Source organism: Seriola lalandi, unplaced genomic scaffold, assembly GCF_002814215.2.
Source record: "Seriola lalandi dorsalis isolate HSWRI2012SDOR001 ecotype SW California unplaced genomic scaffold, Sedor1 jcf7180002054825, whole genome shotgun sequence".
NCBI lineage: Eukaryota > Metazoa > Chordata > Actinopteri > Carangiformes > Carangidae > Seriola > Seriola lalandi.
The window spans coordinates 1,123,778-1,147,790 of NW_019525378.1; the positions used below are offsets into that span (position 1 = coordinate 1,123,778).

At 44.1% G+C, this 24,013-nt stretch overlaps 3 protein-coding genes across 8 annotated transcripts in view; 1 reads left to right on the forward strand and 2 right to left on the reverse strand.

Moving 5' to 3' along the window:
* Positions 1-952: 952 nt before the first annotated feature.
* pianp (PILR alpha associated neural protein) lies at positions 953-8,082 on the reverse strand. Its single transcript, XM_023426432.2, has 5 exons — positions 7,956-8,082; positions 7,346-7,755; positions 6,859-6,937; positions 3,262-3,408; positions 953-2,540 (listed from the first exon to the last, which is right to left on the reverse strand). Exons 1-5 carry the CDS (start codon positions 7,964-7,966, stop codon positions 2,519-2,521), a joined length of 669 nt encoding a protein of 222 aa, XP_023282200.1. The 5' UTR covers positions 7,967-8,082; the 3' UTR covers positions 953-2,518.
* Positions 8,083-9,127: 1,045 nt separating this feature from the next.
* Positions 9,128-17,786, reverse strand: LOC111669901 (telomerase protein component 1). Of its 2 annotated transcripts, XM_023426407.2 has the most exons (13): positions 17,367-17,721; positions 14,316-14,434; positions 13,580-13,821; positions 13,115-13,238; positions 12,718-12,839; positions 12,109-12,195; positions 11,843-11,932; positions 11,374-11,462; positions 10,499-10,721; positions 10,230-10,352; positions 9,909-10,074; positions 9,647-9,735; positions 9,128-9,494 (listed from the first exon to the last, which is right to left on the reverse strand). In XM_023426407.2, the coding sequence occupies exons 1-13, from the start codon at positions 17,454-17,456 to the stop codon at positions 9,391-9,393; spliced, it is 1,668 nt and encodes a 555-aa protein (XP_023282175.1). In that variant the 5' UTR covers positions 17,457-17,721; the 3' UTR covers positions 9,128-9,390. The 2 variants fall into 2 exon arrangements, 1 of the variants encoding a protein (XP_023282175.1); XR_015438473.1 differs by lacking the exon at positions 9,128-9,494 and having other exon boundaries at positions 9,909-10,057; positions 17,367-17,786.
* A 747-nt stretch (positions 17,787-18,533) lies between these two features.
* Positions 18,534-24,013, forward strand: part of znf384b (zinc finger protein 384 b) — an 8,819-nt gene continuing 3,339 nt past the window's right edge. Inside the window, exons 1-7 of one of the 5 annotated variants that reach the window (XM_023426405.2) lie at positions 18,534-18,727; positions 20,707-20,774; positions 20,854-21,082; positions 21,693-21,806; positions 22,674-22,828; positions 22,915-22,991; positions 23,780-24,004. In XM_023426405.2, coding sequence (XP_023282173.1) covers positions 20,709-20,774; positions 20,854-21,082; positions 21,693-21,806; positions 22,674-22,828; positions 22,915-22,991; positions 23,780-24,004 — 866 coding nt within the window. In that variant the 5' untranslated portion in view covers positions 18,534-18,727; positions 20,707-20,708. Of the gene's footprint in view, positions 18,728-18,892; positions 19,230-20,706; positions 20,775-20,853; positions 21,083-21,692; positions 21,807-22,673; positions 22,829-22,899; positions 22,992-23,779; positions 24,005-24,013 lie in introns of those variants that run through there. The other 4 variants (XM_023426403.2, XM_023426404.2, XM_087179348.1 and 1 more) reach the window with 4 other exon arrangements.

Sequence of the window (24,013 nt, forward strand, 5' to 3'; positions counted from 1 at the left end):
AACGTGACATTAATGGCGGCAATTAGCTGACCAGCAGCAACAGTGATAGGGAAATAGACAGGCAAATTATGATCCCCCCCCCACCCCAAACTCCTTCCCCACCTCTATAAATAGTGGTGTTAATTTCAGTCAGTGTGATAGAGCTACATTAGTTCACAGTTTTTACCCGACTGGAGCTGTGATTTCTAACAGCTGTACACCTCTCCAAGTGTTTGTGAGAGACAGGAGTGGCTGTTGTTCGTGTAATTTGGAGAGAAAGTGGCAGGTGAGTCGCGTGTGGTGTATTCTAGTGAGCGTGTCCGTGATGACTCTGCATGCGTTATTCAACACCTAAGTTCTGCATTGGTGTTCGCAGTTTACAGATTGCTGCGCCGTCTGCTGTATGTGTCTCATAACTATAGACGGCCATTAAAACTTCCGAGTGGAACCAAGCCAATCAATTACTTTGATTGATCAGTAAAATGCCCAGAGGAGATGGAAACACTGGCTGTGCAGCAGAATGGTGGAGAATCTCAATACACTCGAGTGGCATTTCTCCCCATGTGCCCGTCTTGATTTTATTGACATTTGTTTGAAAAACTGTACACAGAGGAAATTCTTCCTTAGCATCCTGTTAATCTTTCTGAAGCGAGAGGAATCCATATGAGGTAAAGAGATAAGGGAAAGCTTCAGACACATGCAGCCGCCTTATTTTTCCAGCCTTTTCAGCTGCTCCTCACGAGTAAAAACATGATCGGCACATGCAGGACTCTTTAATGCCAAGCCCATGGTTCAAAATCAATGCAAGGCGGTGGACTAAATGTTCACTTCATGGAGAAAAAGATTAGGATACAAAGGTAGCTATTAAAATGCACAGTGTAAGCTTTATCCTTCCCATAAAGCACTGCAGATCGCACAGCTTCCCTGGGGAATTCATTCAACATGCACAGAAATAAACAGACAGGCACAAAGCTAAAACGCCAGTGTTGAATCTTTATTGAACTTCCATGGTACAGAAAAACCACATTTCTACAGGAATGCTACTAAAAATCACAAGACTGGAGATCCGGAGGGTTGCACGAGCCACGCATGATGCCACCAGCACTATGTGTGTAGTGGAAATGTGTGTAAGTGGTGGTGGGGGGGGGTTCATGTCTCAAAGCTGCTTAGAAAAGTTGCCAAACACAAACTGACATTTGGCTTTGAAAGGTTCTATAAGACATCTCTCACTGATAGATAAAATAGACATTTATAAATAATAGATTTGAAGCAACTCTCACAGGTTTTCTTACTGTATACATGCAGATTCATTGGAGAGACAGAAATGACGCTCCTTGATGTACTACTTTCCTTTGGTGCACCCAAGACAGCTGATAAAGAGTGACTCGAAAGTGATATGAGGCGAAATGATGGTGGTTTTGTTTTCCAGATTTGCGATACTTGGCTGTCAGGTGGAAAAAGAAAATTCCTTGTGGTGGTAACGACAGTCCTTTTGATCACTTGTACAGTTCTCATTTCCATGAAGGCATAAATCTGTCTTTGTTGTGCATCATCGAAAAAAAAAATACAACCTTTGGGAATCATTGATTTTCAACAGGAATGCTTCTTCTACCCATTCCCATTCTGAATATTTTATCTCCACCAGTGGAAGTACTCGACGCTTAAAACACCTCTACACAGTCCAGCAGGAACAAAGGGTGCTCGCAAGGGCTTGGCAAAGAGGTGAACGTCAGCCAGATAATTAAGTGAACAAATCATGAGGAAAAACGGAAACAAAACAGACTCTTCTACACACTGCAGAGGAAAAAAGCCACACTATTTGCATTCCAGGCGCCCAAAGCTGGGAATAAACAGCAGTTTTTGGAGCGTGACATGTTAAACACATTGCCTTTTGGCTACAGCTGTGCCAAACAGCTTTGTGAAATACCCCATTCGGTGTTTGGAGATGCTGAGAATGGCTTTTTAACCATTTACAAGCCACACACAAGCCTTCTAAACTGAGCTGAATTTGAGCATCACCTCATGAAAGAGCAGTCTGCTGGATTAGAATTAATACTGAACAGTTTCACGTGTGCAGCTGGATCACTGGAAACAGTTGTGGAAGCACAGGTAGGGCATTTCAGGAGTAATAGGATGTTGCATGGCTGTTTAACTGCATGTTTGTGAATTAGTCATGGCAGGTCGAAGCGCAGCGCGGTTGGGTAGCTTTTGCAGAGCTCGGGGCCATACAGAGGAAGGAAAACAGGGAGCTGGTTACAGTGACGCAGAGACACATTAAAGAAATTTACACCCGGCACAGAAGAAGGAAGGAAGGAAGGAAGGAAGGAAGGAAGGAAGAAGGGAGCAACAGGGAGATGAGTTTGGGATTTTTAGACCTCAGGGAAGCCAAGGATTTTTGTGATGGCTGGATACCTGGGATCCCTGAATTCATTTCACAGTTTCAGAGAAGATAAAACAGCACTGCAGGCACGTCCTCTGGTCGTATGATGCTCTTCCTCAGGCCCCGTAGAAATGTTTACCATATGGAAAAACAGTCACCTCAGAGGTTCACAACTGGGATCCTGACACAGCAAGAGACACAGACAGAGAAGAGAAAGTAAGAAAGAAGAGAAGGAAAAAAAAAAGGTGGAAGGGAGGGTTATGGGAAGCTTGGGAGCCGTGGTGATGGGAGGAAAGAAAGAAGGAGAGAAGTGGAGCAAAGAGGCCTGAAGCTGGAAAAGTGGTGCACACGCAAACGGAAAGCTGCATCACAGGGGACTGAGCGGGCGGCAGGGGGAAGAGAAGGAGGAAGAGGAGGAAGGTGGAGGAAAAGCTGATGGGAGGGGGAGGAGGAGGAGGAGGAGGAGGAGGGGGTGAGAAGGAGCACTGGAGTACAGCTCTATAATTATCCTGATTGAGATTAACTTTAAATATCCTCGAATAAAAGCATCATTTCACGGACGGGGGCTGGGCGCCTTTTAACAGGCCCACGATGACTCATCCAAAGAGAGAGTTTAAAACACTGATACATCGTAAGGCAGAAGCAACACTCCAGGCCTGAATACTCCACAGAGGATAGCACCACTGTCCAGTTACACTCCATGTACATCCTTACAAGGCACACAATGTGATGAGGCTGCCACACACACACACACACACACACACACACACACACACACACACACACACACAAAGAAGCAAAGTTGAATCCAGAGGTGCACAGGCACTCACACATGCACATCAGACTCATAGACTTAAACACACACTCTCAGACTGTACAGAGCTGGTGAGGCGACTCATTACCTCTCCCTGTCGGTGAAGGAGGAGGAGGTGCTGTGCAACGTCTGCCGACTGTCCTCCGAAGCGAGGGAACGAGGGAGCGCGAGGGAGAGAGGGGGTGCCACGCCACGGGAAAGCGGGGGCGGATGCTGGGAACAGCTGCGATCGTAACTGGGAGAGAAGGATAGTCAGTCGGATAGATGGATAGATGGAGAGAGAGGGAGGGGTGGAGGGGTGGGGGTGGAATGAGGCAAGAAATTGGGAAAAGAGAAGAAGAAAGGAATGAAGACATGTAAATGTGGAGGATGGAGAGAAGGATAGAGTGTGAAGAAAAGGGAAGTGAAGAGGGAGACAGACAAGAGGAAAAAGAAAGAGGGATGAGAAAAAGAAAAAGATGGGAATTAAGGAAAAGAGAGACAAAGGAGAAGAGGGACAGGAATAGAAATTTAGATCAAAGGACAAAAAAAGAAAGTTTTGAATGAGACAGATTACAGTAAAATAAGGTTAGAGAGGGAGAGACAGATAGCAGGAAATGATAGAGGGAGGGGTAGAGATGAAGGGAGACATACAGAGAATCAGATATGGAAAAACAGCAGAAGAAAGACAAAAGACGGGGGGGGGCAGAGAAACATAGTCAGAGAGCATCAAGAACAGCAGAGCCATTTAGCATCAGCGAACACATTACACTGCCAGTGTGAGAGAGAATTAGTGCACTCATCGGACTCATTAAAACGCTGTCAGAGAGGAGAGGGAGGCAGAGCGAGAAATGGGGAAGGAGACTGCCACGGTGGGATGGGAGGAGAGGGGGAGGTCAGAAGAGGTGAGGTGCAAAGGATGCAGCAAGGTGAAGAAATGGACTTAGGGGTGACGCATCACTGAGGTAGCGTGCCATTACTTCAGTGAGGAGAGTGAGTTATGGCGAAGACGCCGCGGAGAGTCACAGGTTCGGGCTCTTAAGAATACTTGAGACGCACAACAAAGCTGTTCTCACTGCCATAAAAGCCACCCGGCACCCTCATCTTCCCTCAATAACACCTGTCCTCTTCTGGCTGACTTCCTCTCCCCATATTCACACACACACACACACACACACACACACACACACAAACACAAACACAAACACACAAACACAGTCACGCTTGATAACATTAGCCACACTGACAATTTTAGGGCTGGGAAAATCACTGAGCACATATGCCGCTCTTCTATACTCATAATGAACTGGACGGTGGCCAATTTCCACTATAGGCTATCATTTCAGTCCATCTGTACCCCCGCCCCCTCCCGTTCACTTCGTGGCGCTCCCTCCATCTAACACATGGCGTTATTTACACATTTATGACACTGAGGCACGAGCCAGTCTATAGAGAGGGGGCTGCTGCCATTTCTCCAGTCTCGATCCCTACAATTCTCAATTCTGAATAAAAGGCCACTTTGGATCCACCGGCAGCGTGGGTTTTTTTTTTTTCCCCCTCCACGGCGGGGGCTTGTGAAGTAACTTATCGAAACAACAGCGAAGGCCAGTCTCAGGAACAGAGAGAACAGGGGGCTTATCGTGTATCAGCTCACGGCAAGCTGGAGGATTATCTGTGGATCTGCAGCCGGACTGGCGGTGCTGGGAGAGATAGGAGACTGGTGACGGAGATAAGAGGAGTATTCCGGCTGTGCAAAGACAGGCTGCGTTAGAGCAAAGCAATAACGATAACTGGAAGTAAGTGAAGAACCTGAAGGAAGAGAAGGAACACGGATATTCAGAGAAAGGAAGAAAAAAAAGAAAAAGACTCCCTGTGAGGCAAAGGGGATGGAGGCCCAAGTGGGAGGAGGAGGGAGGGAGGGTGAGAGTTAGGGGAGATGATGTAGGAGTGTGGGAGCAAAATTGAGATTAAGAGAGAGTATGAAAAAAGGATATGAAGGAGAACAAATTATACGGATTCAGGCAATGAAATGAAAAATTATGATACAATAGAAATGTGGGTAAGATGAGCAGATAAGAGAATTACAGCGAGGAGGAGGGGAGTAAAAGTAGAAATGGGTGAGAATGACAAGGAGATTGACCAAAAAAAAAAAAAAAAAAAGAGAGATGAGGAAGCAGAGTGTGAGATACGGGAAGAGAGGAGTCCCAGTGGTCAAATAAACTAGGTGTTATTGGTTTGATCAGCAAAGCGTGGAAGTGCTCCACTACATCACAGAGATGACTCCCCATTTCCAGCTAATGGCCATGTGTACAGCAAACACTTCCTACCAGACCTGAAAATGTAACATATACAAACCCCCCCACACACACACACACACACACACACACCGTACCCCAACTCACCCCACCCTGTTTACATGCTGTGAGAGCTTTAATGGCCAGTGGACTGTTAAAACACATAGAAACCAACAAGGCTATGTTAGTGCTCACGCCTATGAGCCAACAGATCTGTTTTTGCTTCCCCTCCCAGCCTAATGGATGAAGCGAATGTTTAATCATTGCAACTTTAATGGCACTAAATGACACATCTGTGCCAACTGTGACTTTCAGGAACACAAGTGTTGTTAATAAAGTCATTAGTAAGCAATTACTCAGCTCTCACTGTAGGGGAAGTGTACTGTAGACCCTTTGTGTAACCATGGGTAGCAGGCACACACGCAGACAGACAGACACACAGACGGACAGACAGACAGACATGCACATGCAAACACATCTGCATCCATCAGGGTCTCAGGTTTTCACTGAAACGCGCACATCCATACATTTTCATCTTGACCCATCACTGGGTAAAAAGGGGCAAATCTCCACTTCTCAGTACAAAATAGCAAATACCCAGTTATACTCCAATTTCTTAACACTAATGGACAGCCCTGATTAAGTTCTATGTCAGTGGTTTTTGACCAGTCAAAACTGAACTATGTTTACATGCAACCCCTCTTCACTGTTCCCATATGCCTACGAATAATAACCAGGTCAAGCCAAGGATGATTCGTCCTTCTAATTTAGTCTGTTTTAGAGGTCTGAGGAGGTTCAAATATCAAGTAATTAACAAGAAAAAAAAGATTAAACTAAGAAAAAAATCCAAATTTTGCGTAACAGAAATACGTTTGCTTTCTTTTGCTTTCCTATTACCTCGCGACCCCTCAGGTTTACCTTGTGTCCCCACAGGTTGGGAACCCGCCTCTAAGTCCTTCTACAGTTTTACATTCCTGCTTTAATTAGAATATCTGTAATTATCCATTATTGTCAAAGACACCCACTTTTCAAAACAAATGTAATTCAGGGGGTATACAAAATGGTTTCAGATTAAGCACCTAATTAAACCCTGTAAGTCTTAAAAATGCTCAATTTAGAAAGACAAAATATTCGCCATATTAAAGGAAGCATCTCTTACTGAAACTCACACTGATCTGCACCTCGTTGTGTGTGCATTTTCAAATTTTAGAAGTGGCTCTGTCCAGAACTTTTACCATAGAAAAACCCTGCAGTGTTTTAATCTGTAGAATCAACAATGTCTTCCTGCATTGGGAAGTGTCCAGCTCATATAGGGAAAGTTTGCTGATCATTCACTCAGTAATTCCCACTTTATATTTATGTGGCCATACACACAGACACACAAGAGTTTGGAGGAGAGATTTGGTTCCTACCAGAGTTTGGCTATAATGACGACTGCCATCAGGATGAGCAGCGAGGAGATGGTCACGGTGACGTAGAACTGAGGGTCCACTGTAAACACACACACACACACACACACACACACACATACTCATGCAGTTACTAATCTTAGAGCGTGACTATTTATAATTGTATCCAGAACAAAAGAAGAAATCAATGAAGCCAGCTGAAACATGAAATTGAATGTGCAAGACTCTGGCCTCCAACTATAACACCAATCCGATGACGTCTTCCCTGCATCTCGCCGTTTGACGGCCAATTCCTCCCTGTGAGTGATGAGAACTTTATTAGGCATTCCCCGCCACAGACTCAGCCGGCTGCACACAGCAGGGTGTCAGCCTTCACCCCGGTGACAGCTAATTCCCTGGAGGACTCCTGGCATGTGTGTGTGTTCACATGAACTGCAGCTCATGGCCACCTTTATTTAGAAATCCTTCATGTGCATCTCTTGATGCCCACCTTCCTCAGGCTCTGTCTCCTCCGCCTCCGTCCCTCCATCCTCCACTCCCTCCTGCTCCTTGGACTCCAGCGGCGTCTCCTCTCGGGGCTGCATGCTTGCATCAGGATAAGGCCAGTCCTCGGATGTGGCGGTGCTGGCCTCCTGCTGGTTCCCATGCTGGTGAAGGGGGTCAGTTTCCTGGCTGGAGAGGAAGTGGTAAGTCTCATCCTCCAGCGGCTGCGTGGGACCCCAGACCACCGCCCACAGAGGGGTGGGTGTGACCTGGGCGGTGACGGACAGCTGGACTGACAGGGCATCCACCTGCTCCTCGCCCTCGGTGTCGTCACGATTACAGGTGGAGGGCTGTGTCACCAGAGCAACCAGGAGGAGGGAGACGAGGGCAGTCGGTCGTGCGACAGGAGAGATGGAGCTGGAGGAGAGGTGGAGGAGAAAGAATGAGAGGTGGTGGAGTGACAGAGAAGTTATCTGAGAAAATTTACTGTCCACAGGCGCTCTGCACGACCTCAACAGCTCGGACATTTAGCCCCGTTCCAGCCATCACTCAGACTGACATTTTATGCATCTGCACCCCATACATCTCTCCTTCACCTCAGAAACTATCCATCTTACCATCTCTCCATCGCTTCGCTCTGTTCACTGAGACTCCGCTCCTCCGATCATCTCTCTCTGTAAGATAAGACAGAGGGGCAAGAGAGGGAAGAGAGAGCGAGAGAAAGGGGGAGGGTCCAGTTTTTTTCTTTTTTCATTTTCTCAGATAAAAAGCATGTAAACACAGAGACCTGCAATAGTATTGGCAGAAAGCCAACTCTGTCACCTTTTTCAAACAAAAAAAAACCTACACAGGCTCCCATGGGCTTTTAAATTTAACGCTCAATTATGCACCACATGTTTATACAATCCGCATCTGCATGCAAAAACACCCAGAAGTGCACACTCATTGTCTGTTCTGCTATCTCACACACACTTACAGTGCACACACCTGAGCACAGCACATTAATCATCATTAGCGGCATCATGCACGGAGCCAATACTCTATACGGCACTTTGAGCAGAGAGAGGTAACTTCCTATCTTCAACTACTGCCTAAATGCCACAGAAATGTCACTTAGAGACACACAAGAGACGCCGGGAGACAGACACAGACACACACGCACTCCGACACATATCAGTTATCATGCCTACCTCTGGCAGTGGAGAGAGGGAATGAGAGAGGGAGACAGAGAGAAAGGGGGAGATACAGAGAGCAAGTGAGAAAAAAAGCATCGGTTGCCTTAGCGACTGAGACATGTCGAGTCTGCTAGAGTAAGAGAGGGGAGAGAGAGCGATGTAGGGAGGGCAAGAGACTGTAGGAAAGAGATTTAAATGCTAATTATGTGTGTGTGTGTGTGTTTTTTTTAAATGGGTTCAATTAAATGGACGCAGAGGAAAAGAAATGAATTTGACGAGGCAAACAGAAATGATACTGAGGACATTAATAAGCTCATTTTGGAGGCGAGAGGTTAAAAAAAAAGAAAAAAGAAAAGAAAAAAGAAGACGAAACTCTTCAATTATGTTTACAAAAACAGCAAGGACACCCCAGAGAGAAAGAGACAGAAAAATAGACAGCAAAGAGGAGGAGGAGGAGGAGGAGGAAGGAAGGAACAAGGGGAATAAAGATGGAATAAAATTGAATTTACATTCATTTACACAGGTTGCACCGGCAGAGCGGGGCGCTGAACTGGTGTTTCAAGAAGAGGCACGGTCAGATTGAAATAAAAAAAGAAGACAACAAAAAATGCAAATTTGGAGGTGAGAGTCACAGTGTGACAGCTTTATTGTGTGTGGAAATAATATTTACATAGAAAACAATCTGCCTATCACTCACACATACCCACGCACACACGCAGACACACACACACTTTCTCCATCCATATGCTCCCCCTCCGACACTGACACTCAGTCTGTCACACTTCACTCCCCTCCACCCTCCTTCGCTGTCACTACGCTCCCTCCCTCTCATTTCCTCCTCATGGCTGCAGGCCGTGGTGTCCTCCGCGTGAGAAACTCACTGGAGAACACAGCGCAACCACGAGCCGGACCCTCCGTCTTCCATGCCGTCAGACCGGCTGTCTCCTCCTTCAGCGTTGTCATCATCATCATCTCCGTAATCTAAATTTGACAAGGAGGTCAGAGGGATTGGATTCTACATGCATCGTATGAAATTAACATGTCAGTGTAATCTGCAATTCCACGGTTGGTCATTGAGCATGTGAGTCAATAAATAAAGACCTGAGCGTGTGTGATATTGTGTGTTTATGTACCATCAGTCTCCTCGTCATCCTCCGTGTCCTCCTCTGATTCCAGCGAGCAGGAGTCCAGTCGACTGTCTCTCTTCACTGTGACATCACCTCTGTAACATTTACACCGCAATTAATTAAACACCTTTTATCAATAGAGTGTGTCACACTCAGGTACTTCTCAGTATACCTCCAGGAAAGAGGTAAGAAATTATGAATATTCACATTTGGAATATAACTGAGCAGTTCAGACTTTGTGAGTTGTGTCAACAGGTGTTGTGCCCACCTCTGCTTCCCGGAGCTGGGAAGCTGCTCCCATACGATGAGATTGCGACCTCCGGTGACCCACCGGTGGTCTCCGCTTCCCGTGGTCCACGCTGCAAAGCAGAGGATTCTGGGAGCTTCAGGCCAGGTCAGGGAGGCCAGGTACCGGCACTGAGGCAGAGAGAATACTGGAGGTAGGAGATGGAGCGGGAGATGAAGGGAATGGAGGTCAACAGAGGAAAACAAAGTGGTTTCGATTTTGTCTTAAGTCCTTATCGTGCTGTCACGCTCTCAGAGTGGAGTGAGTAACTTCTGGTTGCACATGGTTTACTCTGTGACTCACAATTTAGCGTGCTGTCTCCATTCGCCAGATCATAGCAGGAGCCAATTAGGAGACCTCCTGTCTGGTGGACACAATCTGTTACCCCGGTGATGCTGCTGTGATTGGTCAGTCTGGATGTCGTTCCTGTGATAATTGAACAGATGTTAGGTGGAAGGATTATGCAAATGTTCCCACATCTACTTTCCCTTTTCAGTCCTTTTTTTCCCCCGTATCGAACACACACACACACAAACACAAACACACTCTGCCCATCCCATTCCAGGGCTCACCGATCCTCCAGTGTAGGATCTTGAGCCAGGCTTGACCGTAAGCCAGGAACACTCTGTCTCCCCGCGGGCTGAGGGTCAGACGCCCACCCGACCCCCCACCGCAGCCTGTCACCTGGCCGCTCCAGTGGTGCAGCAGCCTCAGGGGGTCTTTATTCGAACACCGGTTCTCCCACACAGACACCCCTCCCTCGGCCGAGCCACTGAACACCAGCGGACCCTGAGACTGTGGAGGGCACAAGAGACACGGTTGTCATGGTGATGTGAGTCTGTGTGTGTGTGTGTGCGCGTGAGAGAGAGAGAGCAAAAGGGAGAGAGAGAATGTGTATGTTTGTGTGAATGGGTAAGAAGTGTACGGACACTTTCAAAATGTACGTTTCTGTGCCGCTGTTGGATATAAATGGATTGTGTGCTTTGCATGATAAACAACAAAGAGGATGACAATGATGCGCTACGCTTTAATGCTTCAGGCACATTTTGATGAGTGCAAATTGAAAAAAATGTGCATATGCAGCTGTGGATTTCAATATTCATAAAAAGCCTTTTTGCTCAAAATACGTACAGTATGCGCTCTAAAATTGGCCGAGCTTACCTCCCAACAAATATCTTTGATTTCCATTTGAAAGCATAAACAAGGAAATCTTGTGTGAGGAAACGAGTGTCGAAATATAGCCGTCTGATTTCCAGAGAAGAGGCTTTTTCACAAATTAGTAATCAAGACTTCTAAAGCTACTTTGGACAGCTTTTACAGAGGGAGAAACATTAGCATGTTTTTGTGTCAGTCATTGCGTTTTTTGTTTTTTTAAATAGGCTGAAAATGAACAAACAGCTTGAGCATCCTCAGGGTGGTCAGTGTGTCATGTGAGTGACCCACCCACCTGGATGGAGGTGACTGCTTCCTGGTGAGCGTTGATTGACTGGCAGTTTTCGAAAGAGTGCCAGCTCCAGGCTTGAACTTTCCCTCCATCTGCGGGATGACGGAGTGTGAGGTTAACATGTGCTGACAGGCGGCTGGCAGTCATTATTGTTGGTCACGGTCGACCCACCTGAGCCTGACTGCCTAAACTGTTTGCCTCCATCTCTCCGATTCACCCTGATAGACCTCTGCTACACTCACTAACTCACTGGCAGATGATACCACTGTGTCAGACTCTGTCTGCATTATTAGTAGGCATATAAGATACTCACACACTGGTATAAAACAATGCATTCATATAAGTATGCGTCTGCATCTCTGCTCCAAAGCAAATACGCGTACAGAAATAGACGTCACATACAAGTAGGATGTGATATGACAACTCCATCTTCGTTTTTCCATATGTGACTACTTGCCACACAAACACACACCTGATCCAGTGATGATGTAGCCGTCTTCCTCTGGCACAAAGCAGAGAGCAGTCACAGCGTTGAAGGTGTAGATAGACTTAACACATTGCCCTGAAGGTAACGGGAAAACACTAATTTAATTGACAAGACACAGACCACCAGTCAAGCAGGCACACATTGATTACGACTCACTCACACACGTTTCTCAAACAGAGCCCTCAGGCGCCTTCAACTTTAATATATATATTTACATATCTCTGTGTGCATGTCTGTGTGGTTAAGCATACCAATGCTCAGGGCCCAGATCTTCACGTAGCAGTCTGCCGAGCCACTCAAAATAAACCGCTCCTTGTCGGACAAAGACAGGGACCAGGCTGACGAGGGGGCAAACGCAGACAAAAGAGAGACAGAGAGGTGAGGACAAAAAGATTAAGCTGAGAGGAAGCTGTAAATAGGCCATGATGCACACATTGAAAAAAAAGAGGCAGCTTGCGAGAGAGATGTAAAGTGGGAACAGACAGAATTTAAAAAAAAAGAAAAAAGAAAAAAGGAACAAATAATTAGCCAGTGAGTACAGTGTGACTGTAGTTCGACTGAGCTGCTTTATGCACGGCCCTTCTAGACTTGGTATTTTAAGTTGGGGAATCAGGTGTGGAGGGTGTAGGAGGAGAGCGAGAGAGGCCGTCCGAGTTCAAGTGATGGAAGGCTGCCTGCTTCAGACAGACAGTGAACTCTCTAAAGTGTCTAGTGAGGTTATCTCTCGCTGGGGTTGATCTGATGAACTGCTCCTATAATTACCAGACCGCAGGACACAGGCATTACTCAGCTGCAGTCGGCTGTGGATGTGTGTGTGTGTGTGTGTGTGTGTGTGTGTGTGTGTGTGCGTGTGTCCTCACCCAATCTCTTGCAGTACTCGGGGGGAGGTGCAGACAGACAGGTAACTCCACCCGTGTGACCCCCCAGGTTCTTGTGCTCTGTTGCCGTGGGAACGTGCCACACCTTCACCGTCGTATCTCGGCTTGGAGGATAAAGTTTGACGGAGTGAGAAAGAGAGGATTCGGGAAGATGGAAGAGAGGTCACAGCGAGTGAAAGAAGGCGGCGAAAACAAGCAAAGTTAAAAGGCGTTTGACATGAACCGCAAGAGAATTGAAACGAGCGATCGGGGCGGGTGAAGAAAAACAAATACATGTCAGACAGCGAGGGAAAGAGCGGAAGCATATTAAGTGATAAATTAGGTGAAATGTTCACTTTGCACATCCATTATGCAAATCAGGGCTTCTTTGCTACTTTACCTTCCAGAAACCACCAGGTTGTCAACGGCAACCACACAGGTGACTATGTCATTGTGACCCTCTAACAGCCTCAAGCGAAACTTTGTCTTCTCCCAAGACGCTTTGAGGGATGTAAATTCAGCTTCTGTGAAAGAAATGATTTGTGCAATTAGCGATGTTGACTCATCAGCACCCCGGCCTGTTAATCTACACAGTTCTTCAATATGGATTAGTCTGCCACTGCGAAGTTTGGGGCTAATTTAGCTCCAAGGATGCAAAACGTAGGCCCTGTCTTCAGGGAAGCAAATGCAGCCTGTTGGTTTTTCATACTGGCAGCCACATGGGCTTGTTAGGACTCCTCAGGGCATACATGTATAATCTGATTTTAGATGTTAATAGCAAATGAAGGCAATGCATTTGTGCTTTTAACAGCCTGTGATAAATTGTAATAACAATCTCTTCAGCCACTTTTCTTAATTATCCCACCTTCCTGTCGCAGTTGCTGCTCCTTGTCCAAGTCTGGACAGCCTCCTGACTCGTCTCGGCTGTGATGTGACACCTTGGCTGGTGTTGTCCTTTCCTGCTGTCTGCGCATCTCTGCCTTCCCTCCTGTCTCCCTCTGCCTGGCAGCCGGCGCTGGCGTTGCTTGAGCTTTGGACTCCTCTTCTCCCTTAAGGATCTTGGAGGCTGGAGGCGTTTGTGATGGAGGGGCCCCAGGAGCATCCACCCTGTGCCAATGCAGAAAGCAAGAGCTGAATGAATAATCAAAATGCAAACTGCACACGGTATCCTCTGTGACAGCGAGCGTACCTGTAGAAGATCTCTAAGTCCCATACAAACAAAAACACTAGTTCTTAATGAGCTCCTGGTCTGTGTATTAGAAAGAATAAGTGTTTCATTCAGTTTGATGTTGATATTCTCACATTCCTGATTTCAGTAATCTGCTCATAGACCTCGCAGAACTTTAATAGGGAGAATGACATCCTTGAGTGATGTTTACGTGACACATTATGAACAGTAGAAAGTTCCCATTTTCCTAAAGCATGACAGAATTTGACCTCCAGTATGTTTGGATAGACATACAAAAAGATCAAAGGCTTCAAAGTGAATGTTGTTGCTTTTGAAGAATTATGTTTCTCTCCATCTGCGCCCCCCCACCCCAATCCACCCCAACCCACCCCAACCCACCCCTCTTGCTGGTATCTCTCCCTCACTTCCTTACACTTGTCTTTTCATCTTCTCCTTTTTTCCGTCTCCCACAATCCCCAGAGTTTGCTGCGGGCCAGAAAGCTGCAGCTGAAGCTCAGCCAATCTGGAACGCAGCTCCGCCTTCCTGGAGATCTGAGGGGGAAGAAGGCACGAGATTGGTTGTAAACCAAGCTACTAAATCCACAAGTTGTTTATATGCACAAACAACACGCTCAGTCTGTCTTGATTTATTAGGCTGCAACTGGCAACATACGCTATACTCCTGCCTGATTGTGAGTTATGAAATATGCATGAATGAGTGAATTAGGAATGTCAACTCTATATCAACTGGCTGTTTCCTGTGTTAAAGGAATAGTGCACCAATTGTACAACTGTTTGTTTTTTTTTAACTCACTTTACTTATCAAGTACTAATAATACTGAGGGTCAGTATAATGCTTGTTTGTTTTTCTGGCAGAGCTTTCTGAAGTAATCCTGCTTGTATTATCACCGTTATGTCAGCTTGGGTTTAGAGACTGAAACTGGGGTCGTGGAATTTGACAAGATATGGACATTAACCGGGCAGGAAGTGTTTAAAAGAAAGACTCTACCAGTGTTTAAGGGGATTTATCTATACTGGAGACTAAAAGTCAGGGTATCTGTGGTAAAGTAAAGTGGCAAGTAAGTAGTAAGTGAAAGTAGCAAGACCTCAAAGGGAGTCCTGGAGAAAAGTATTTTATAGAAGTATTGTCAGGAAATGTGTTTTAAGGAAAAGTACCATAAGTAAAAGTACTCCGTTAACCCCTGTCCATGTGTTATTATATTATTGAATTATCATTATTGATGCATGCACCTGTGTCAGCGCCATTTTCCTTTGGTCTGAGCTAATTATAGCTACTTCCTATACTGCTGGCTCGATTAATGAATTTAATCTACATTAATGCATTTCAGATTATTATTTATGAACTCGTTTTGTATTTAAAATCTTAATCTGAAACGATACAAGTAACTATGTCAGGTAAATGTAGTAAAGAACTAAGTGCAGTGTTTCCCTCAACAAAAAATATCAGAAAATAGAAATACTCAAGTTAACTTTAAGTACCATAAAACTGTACTACAGTACCGAACTTGACAGTAAATGTACTTAGTTAAAGTATGTTCCACCACTATTTGTGAGTCTCCTAACTTTGTGGAAATGCAAATGTGGTCTGCTTGGTTTCCTGCTGTGGCTGCACTTGTATTCAGGGCTGCAGACCAATTGAAGGCCTTAATCAGCATCATGGGACACACCTGGGCCCAGTGTGGCATATAAGCGGAGCAGCAGCAGTCAGATGCGGGCAGCTCTCCTCACAACACACCTCTGTAGCGAGGGGGTTTCTTTGGCACTCACCCACTTCCTACATGACTGACCTTACAGATTCCTCCCATCTACTTTTTGTGCTTATTTTGATCATTTTGCTGAAAATAAATTAGTTTGTTATTTAGTATACCTGTGTGTCTCCCATCTTTTTGTGCAGTCTAAGAGCTGGGCTGTAACAAATGGGGGCTAGTACAATCTTTTTTGTTTGTTTGTTTGTTTGTTTGTTTGTTTGCCGGCTTTTGGTAGGAGTAGTGTATTTTTCCACTTTCTCTTCTCAGTGCAGGTGGAGTTGCCTTGGTGTGTAATCAGTGGAACTTGTCTCTGGTGTGTCGGTAGCACATGTCCAGAGTTTGTAGTAGACTGGTAAGTTGCATGATGCAGTGATTTGTGTGTTGAGGAGTTTTCTGCCAGGTTGTAGGTACTCTGGGTTTTTTGGGCACATGTAAGTACAGGCTGTCCATTGCACATCTGATTTTGTCTATTCGGAGCTCACTCCCTGGTTAGATTGTAGGGCCTGTTCCCTTTAGAAATTTGTTTGGGGGGGATTTATAGTTTGGTAGTGAATGTGCTTGGAGCGGTTGTCTCGGGGGCACATCTGTGGATCAGACGGTCACCGGTTCTCTTGTCTGGTCGTCCCATCGGGCTGTAAGTGCATAAGTACCCACCGCAAGTGGTTACCTGAAGACTAGGGAGGAGGTTAGCTAGTTTTGATTGGGCAGTGAGAGGGAAGGGTGCCGTTTGTGTTTAGATGCATTTGGCTGTCTGTGCACTCCTGTGTTAGTGTGTAATTTTGTGCAAAATAGTTAGCTTTGATGTGTCTAGTGTGTTTTGTGCTCTTTATGGCGGGAGTTGAGTATTTCTTCTTGAAAGCTCCATCAGAGGAGTTTTTGGAGCACTGTAGTCGAGAGCAATTGCTGAAAATCGCAGCATGTAAAATCTCTCTATTTTTAATAGTGCATTTATGATTTTTATAGCGAAATTGTTTTTGTTTTTAAACCATTTTCTGGTTTAATTTCATGATACTTTGTTCAGACAGGAAATTCACAAACGTATTCAAGGTCATTCTAAGCACTACACCAGTACCTCTCACCATCAGCACCAGATGATGTTGAGCTGTAAATGCGTGGGACACTACAGTGTGCATTTATTTTCTTGTCTCCAATTAGGGATGTAAGGTCGGTACAGAAAGGAAAACACTGCTGTAGGTCATGGCCATAATTTATAACATCCACATACTGCCTTTAACAAACTGAGGACTTCCTCAAGTTCTTGATGATTATTTTATTTTTTTTCTGATGCACTTGAGTCTGAGCTTCTGAATTCCTGAGGCAGAAGCTGTCAAATCATTGATTCAATCATTATTAAGTTAATCGTTTACTTATTTATTTTACCAACACTGTTATAGCAAGTTTCAAGAGGCTTGATTTTATAACTTTCCTCAGAATATATCAGTATCATTAAAACATCATCTTTAAACATGTGTAAACAATATGTAATACTTTATGAACTGTTTGCTGTTTGAATATGAATCTCAACTCTACAAACATGCAGAAGATGGATATTTAATATCTTTTTTTTTATTATTTAGACTAAGTCTGTGCTGTGGTGAAGTCTGAGGTGCAGTCATTCATAACCTGTTGTTACACCTGAGGGAAATCTATTCAGGATTTGCCAAATTCACACAGATCACATGAAAAATAAAAAGGCAGATGAAGTGTTTCTGTACCTTGAATCTCTCCTCTGGGGTGAGACTAATTTTTATTTCCAGATTCTCAATCTGTCTCAACTTCTTCTGCAGCTTCCTCACCTCCCCCATTTGCGGCACTTGGCTCGTCTAAACCTCGGCGGGTTAATTTCACTTTAATCTGCCTGACTGACTCTCAACTTGTCGGCGAGTGTCAAACATACGACATCGTCTTTACATGAAAGGTCTGGAGAGGTTTAAATAAATAAAGATATATCACACAGCTCGGCGGTGTGCTGGGAAGACGTGTCGCCGGATGTTGACGATACTTTACACATGTATAACTGTTCTTACAGCGCCACCATGTGAACATTCAAGGTACTGCCTTGAAAACTATTAATAATAAATTGAACTGTACATATTGGGCCGCACCTGCACCGTTTCACATCCATTTATTAACGACGACATGATGGTGTTTTGGAGGGTTAAATATTTGATTTGGTTTATTCACAGACTCCCAAAGTGGCCTTACAAGTGACCACTGGAGGACTGAAACAGCGGAGCCGTGCTGCCTTCAAACACTAGTGTTTCAGCTTGTATTTTTTAGTCTCGAAGCTATAAATGAGATAATAATAATAATAATAATAATAATAATAATAATAATAATAATAATACAACAAACGATTATTTTCATTATTGGTTGATCTGAAGAATCTTTTTTTAAATTAATCGTTTTGTCTATAAAATGGCAGAAAATAGTGCACATCCCCGTTATAATTTCCCACCAACCAAGGTGACATCATTAAATATCTTGTTTTTGTCCGAGAAATAGTCCAAAGATATTCAGTTGGCTTTATGTGTGACAAAGTATCAAATCCTTTAGGGACCAATTTATAGGAAATTTCCAACCCCCGACACCACATGGATACTGTTATTTCCGATAGCGCATGAACGCATCATTAATGGCCTTCTCCCCCCATAACTTGAAACTCAAATGTTAAAATGTAAACACAAACAAACACTCATATCCGTGCAGATTTGTGTTTTTTTCCGCCGCTGTTGTAAGAACATCAACCAACCAGCTGACGGAGGACACGTTATATTTTATAGGTCTACGTTTTAAAAAATGAACTGTCTGTCCCTCAGTTAGAGGAAGTGACATCAAAACACAGACTCCTTTTGTCTGACGACCTTATCCGGAGGAAGTGAAGCTCAGACGAGGCAGCTGCTTAACCGGAGGGGGAAAAAAAATCTAAAAAAAAAAAAAAAAAAAAAAAAAAAAGGCGAAGAGGAGAAAAAAAAAACTTGAGTGGTTTGCAGGAATTTGGACAGATTTGGAAACTGTGTCCGAACCGTCCCGGCTCACGGGAGTTCCGGGGAGGGAGACGGAGCCGTCGGAACCGGTAAACGCCACTATTCTCCATGCAGTCTGTAGTGTTTTTGGTAGATTTTGCACGACTCTGCTGCCGCCTCTCCGCCCGTCTCCACAGCCGGAAGTCTGTGAGGATGGTCTATTGGTTTTTTTCTCTTCGCTTCAGTTTTTTTTATCCTTTTTTTTTTTTTTTTTTTTTTTTTTTTTTTTGCTTTGCTTGTTATTTTCCCAAGCAGGAGGGCACTACAGACACACTGTGCTGTCTGCTAACTGTGTGTTAATCAGCACGTCGGGCCTGATTAACCACAACATGCAAGGAGCCCAAATGGATTCCTGCTGTTGAGCTATCTTACTGTAAACATTACATATATCGGATTTGTCGGGTTTCATTGAAGTTAGCGACATTTGCTGTTTAGTTTTGCCTCTTCTGAACCAACTTATAGCTACGTAGCTGGATCTGCTGTAAATACCACAAAAATCCTAGGCAGTTACTGTATGTTCGCGCTCAAACCCGTGAACACTATACCTTACAGGTAAAGTCCAGTGAAAGTTGACCATTACATCACTTAATCGATGCTATAAACAATCCAGGAGGACAATGTCTAATACACATTTATGAAATTACGACCGTATTGAGCTAAAGACAAGCTCAACCTCAGAGACCAACATGTCATTTCTGTTTTTCTAACAGTACGGGTGGTCTTTCTCTTTCCGTCATGACTCGTCTTATTAGTTAGCTATTTAATCTTTATAATTCGTTTTATGAGATACTGTACCTCGCTTAATCTGTTTATTTATTTTTTAATTGGACTGTTATCAGTACGATCCCATAGAGCTGCCTGGGCCAAAGGCTGCTTTAACAGCAACTGCCTCAAGAGCCCCACACCTTCAAGGGCCCTCAAAACACCAGTTTCACTGTGGGGTATTTAGTTTGCGGTAATTGGATCAATAGGACTTCACAGAAGACTTTTTGACATGTCACAGTAGCAAAATCACACGTTAATGGCTGCTTCAGTTTCGGGGGTCCCGGTTTGTTGCTCACTGTCACACTGACATGTCTCACTGAGACATTTGAATTGTACAGAGCCATTGTTAATGTTATTGTGCTTTTACTTCTTTGACAAGTCAAAATATCTGGTGTAAAAATTCTGTCAGGGAATATGCACCAACAAAGCTCAATATCAACTAATGGTGAAAAGGACCTTGAGGTGGGTTCAGCTTTATTACCTGATCTTGAATCTTAAAGAATGGCCTTGTGTTAAAATACAACTTTCATTATTCCAGCTGATATTTTGCTTACAAGGTGCCTATTGCTAAATTAATTAGCGCTTAATACAGTTACCTCTCAGCAAACCTGGGGCCATGTAATATTCTAGGAATAAGCCCTTAAGAATAAGACATTATTCCAGTATTTATAAGACAGACTTTATTGATCTCCAGGAGGGAAATTTAGCATATGGTCGTAGTTGCAGGAAATCACTGGTGTCATTTAGGTCTTATCCCATTATACTGCAAAGTAATAGGCCACTTAAGTATTCATTACTATTTTTAAATCATCCCAGTTGTGATGTGTTGCATTTTTGTAGTGTTAATGTAGACCACATGTGCTCAGTTGCCAGTTTATCAGGTATACCGAGCTCAAACTAATGCGGTCTAATACAACAGCTTTGCTATAAATCCAACCTTCATGAAGGTTATAATGCTCAGTTTTTGTTGAAACTGTTTTAGAGACGTGCTGATTCAACTTTATGGGCATTTCGGCAGCTGTAGTGTGTGGTGCTGTTGAATTATATTGCCTTATACTAAAAGGTTTTTTCAATATATTGTCCACCACATCAACACAATAAGCTACAGCATATATAATGATATAAAGTTAGACTTCATGTGATATTACTCTTTTGGTCTCAGTTGGATTGTGCCCTTATCTGCTTTGTCCTGTGTCCTTTTGGTTGTGTATTTGTATAGTTGGCATTTCTGTGTTTAATTATTGCTGTTTTTGTGTCATTGCAGAAATGATGGAAGATTCTCATTTTAATTCATCATATTTCTGGTCTCCCGTCCCCACTGTGCCAGGACAGGTAAGACTGGGCAACACCTGGAGAATACGTATTTTTTTGGTTGAATCAAAAACTAACAGAATCTCCTCTCTCCTGACAGATTGAAAATGCCATGTTCCTGAACAAGGTGAAAGAGCAACAAGAAAAGAATGCTTCCTTCGCTCCTTCCTCTGCATCCCACTACCAAACAGCTCTTCTCACCATCCCCACTCCTGGGGCCAAGACAGATGGAGGCGGCCAGGCTGGGAATGCGACACACCTCCACCCTCCTCACAGCACCCAGAACATCACGGTGCTGCCTGTCCCCTCCACAGGCATCATGACAGCAGGTGAGTCTGTTTCCGCACGGGGGAAGCCTCTGGGTGTTTTTTGAGACTGTTTTTGTTTATTTCGCGATACATTTGACGTAACATCTAAAGATCAAGGATGATTTCAAAACAGAACGAGACTAAAGGTTTAGGTTGGACTACGATCCCTTAAGTTTAGTTCTGAACAATATAATAAGAGCGGTATATTAAATTATTTAGTTGATGATTTCAAATTGAAGTTGCCGTTACATAGCAGCACTGTGGGCTGAGAGCAAACTTTGCCAGAAGAATGAGCCCCTGTCTGTGTCAAACTTATGCTGCATCCTCAGGGCTTTCCTCAAATAATGTAACAGTAGCATCGTGCTATCAAACTCTTCTGTAGCACCATGTTAACACTTAAGCACATAACATGTTGGTAATACACCTTTGAAACTGAACATCATCAAAGTCCTGAGAAACTCCTGATCTTCAAGGGCATTGATCATCTCAAACTGTAAACTTGTGAAGAAAACTGTCCACAATTATCACCTTTGAATTCTTGGATTTTGCACTGCCTGAAGTCTCTTTAGTAAAGTGTGATTATTTTCCTTTTTGTGTCTCTTGCTGTTTCCGTCCGCCTTGTTTGGTGCAGCGGGTCTGGTCATCACGACTCCTCAGGGAACGCTGGTCTCTCCCACCTCCTCTCAGTCGTTTGTCTCTGGTCATCCAGCAACAACTATGATTGTCTCAGCACTCCATTCTCCAGGTGAAATACACATAATGACACACATACTGTATTAAGTATCTAATATATGTTTTCTAAAATGGAAAAATAGTAAGAGCTTTGCTAGAGCTTTGTTTCACCAGGACTGGGCTTCATTAAAAAAAAAAAAAGTACAAAGTTATAGATTTAAACAGGGCACCAGAAAAACTGAGCTGATAAAATCTGATTTGCTACATTTAATTCTGTTTTAGAGAGTTTGAACATGATGAGACCTGTTGGCTTTTCTGAGTGTTGTTTTTCCGAGTGTCCTTTTCATTAGGCCCTGGCTATGAGAGAGAAAATAAAATCTGATTTTCTTTAGCTCGCTCTCAGAGTTCAAAGCACATATTGATCTCAGGAGGAACAAAGCAAAAGAAGCAGAGAATTAAGAGCAAATAATCTAATTTCTTATCCAGGCTTTGTTAGTAACTTATGTTTCTACCCCTCAAATTAAAACCAGAAATATCTTCCACATGTCACAGCTTGCCCATAAAATATCAGTATGTGTTTTTATTTTTGAGCTTTTTTCTAGGAATCCATATTCACCATTTTGAGATACTCTTTTACAGACTGCTATATCACAATGACAGGAAGAGATAGTACCCACCAGGGCAAGTATAGCTAAGCGCATGGCTGCTTTTCACACCTCCAATACTAATAACATATAAGGGCAACTATCACATTCACAATTTTGTTCTGCCTGCCCACAGAAAGGAATCTTATTGTATCTTATTGTACCTTGTTAGTAGTGGAGAAGGGAAACTCAAATCCTCATTTTTAGGATTTAAAATACGAGACTTTCCGCACGGCACATTAGTTTTTAGCAAAGGTTTCTCTCCTCTCAACACACTGCTTATGATCTTGTTGTAGACAAAAAGGAAGGGGATGGGACATCCCATGTTGTTGTGATGCCGGCGCCCTCAAAACGAGGCAGAAAGAAGAAGACAACAGTGCCCAGGGTTGGTCCTGTGGGTGGACCAGGAAATGAAACGCTGATACTGGCTCATCTCACATCTGGCGGCCAGGTAGGAAAATATAGATGTAAATCTGTAATATAAAAAGATGATCAGATAAGTTAGAATTTTATTTCTGATAGGTGACATCTTTGCAGCATCACGGTGGAGACCCATATGACCTGTCTAATGAGGATGAAGACCGTGGCCCAAAAGATAGCACTAAGACATACAGGTACGGTACCGAAAAAAAAAAAAAATGCAAGCAACACCTGCTGTGTGTCCCCATTTCTCCTTGCTCTAGCTGTGGAATGCAAGCACACCTGTTCCTCTGTGTCCTGTCGAAATCAGCATAGAGATGTTGAGCTTTTATAGATGAAGTAGGCGCTGCTGGATATGAGCATCTGACACACACCCAGACACCTCTTCTAAACACACTTCACTGCATGTTGTGGCAGAACATGCCTGCTTTGTAGTGGACAGTTGATTCCTTCTCTCAATGTATTTGACATACAAATACATCAGCGCTTCATAGATGCTCTCTGCACACACTGGACATGAACCTGCCCTCTACTGTCCTCTTTGTCTTTATATAGCATGCTCTTTCAGTTGTGATCTCTCTAGCACTCTTGTGTCCTGCTCTTTCACTTTTTATAGTATCTATGTGCCTTTCCCCTTCAATTTTCACTGATATCTCCCTTGACATCTTTCCCTGTGTTTACATGTCCCTTACATTTGACTGAACCAACTTCTGTCTTCATCGATCTCTCTTTCATTATTCATTTTTCTTTGCACTTTTTTTTTTTGTCACGTCTTATTTCTCTCTGTGGGTCATTGCTTCATTTTCCTCTCTCCTTCCACCACCCTCTCCTTATTTTCCCCCTATCTCATCTTCTCTTGTTTTCTTGTATCTCCTCTTCTGTATATGTATCCTTTTTCTTCCCTCGTGTTCTTCCATCCTGCCCCCCCACCTCCCCCACCTTCCCCATTCCCCCTCCCATTTCTGTGTCTCTCCGCCTGTAGGTGCCGGATGTGTGCGGCGACCTTCTTCAGTAAGTCTGATATGCAGATCCACTCCAAGTCGCACACAGAGGCCAAACCTCACAAGTGTCCTCACTGCGCCAAGTCATTCGCCAACTCCAGCTACCTGGCCCAGCACATCCGCATCCACAGCGGGGCCAAGCCTTACACCTGCTCCTACTGCCAGAAATCTTTCAGGCAGCTCAGTCATTTACAGCAGCACACACGGTACTGCAG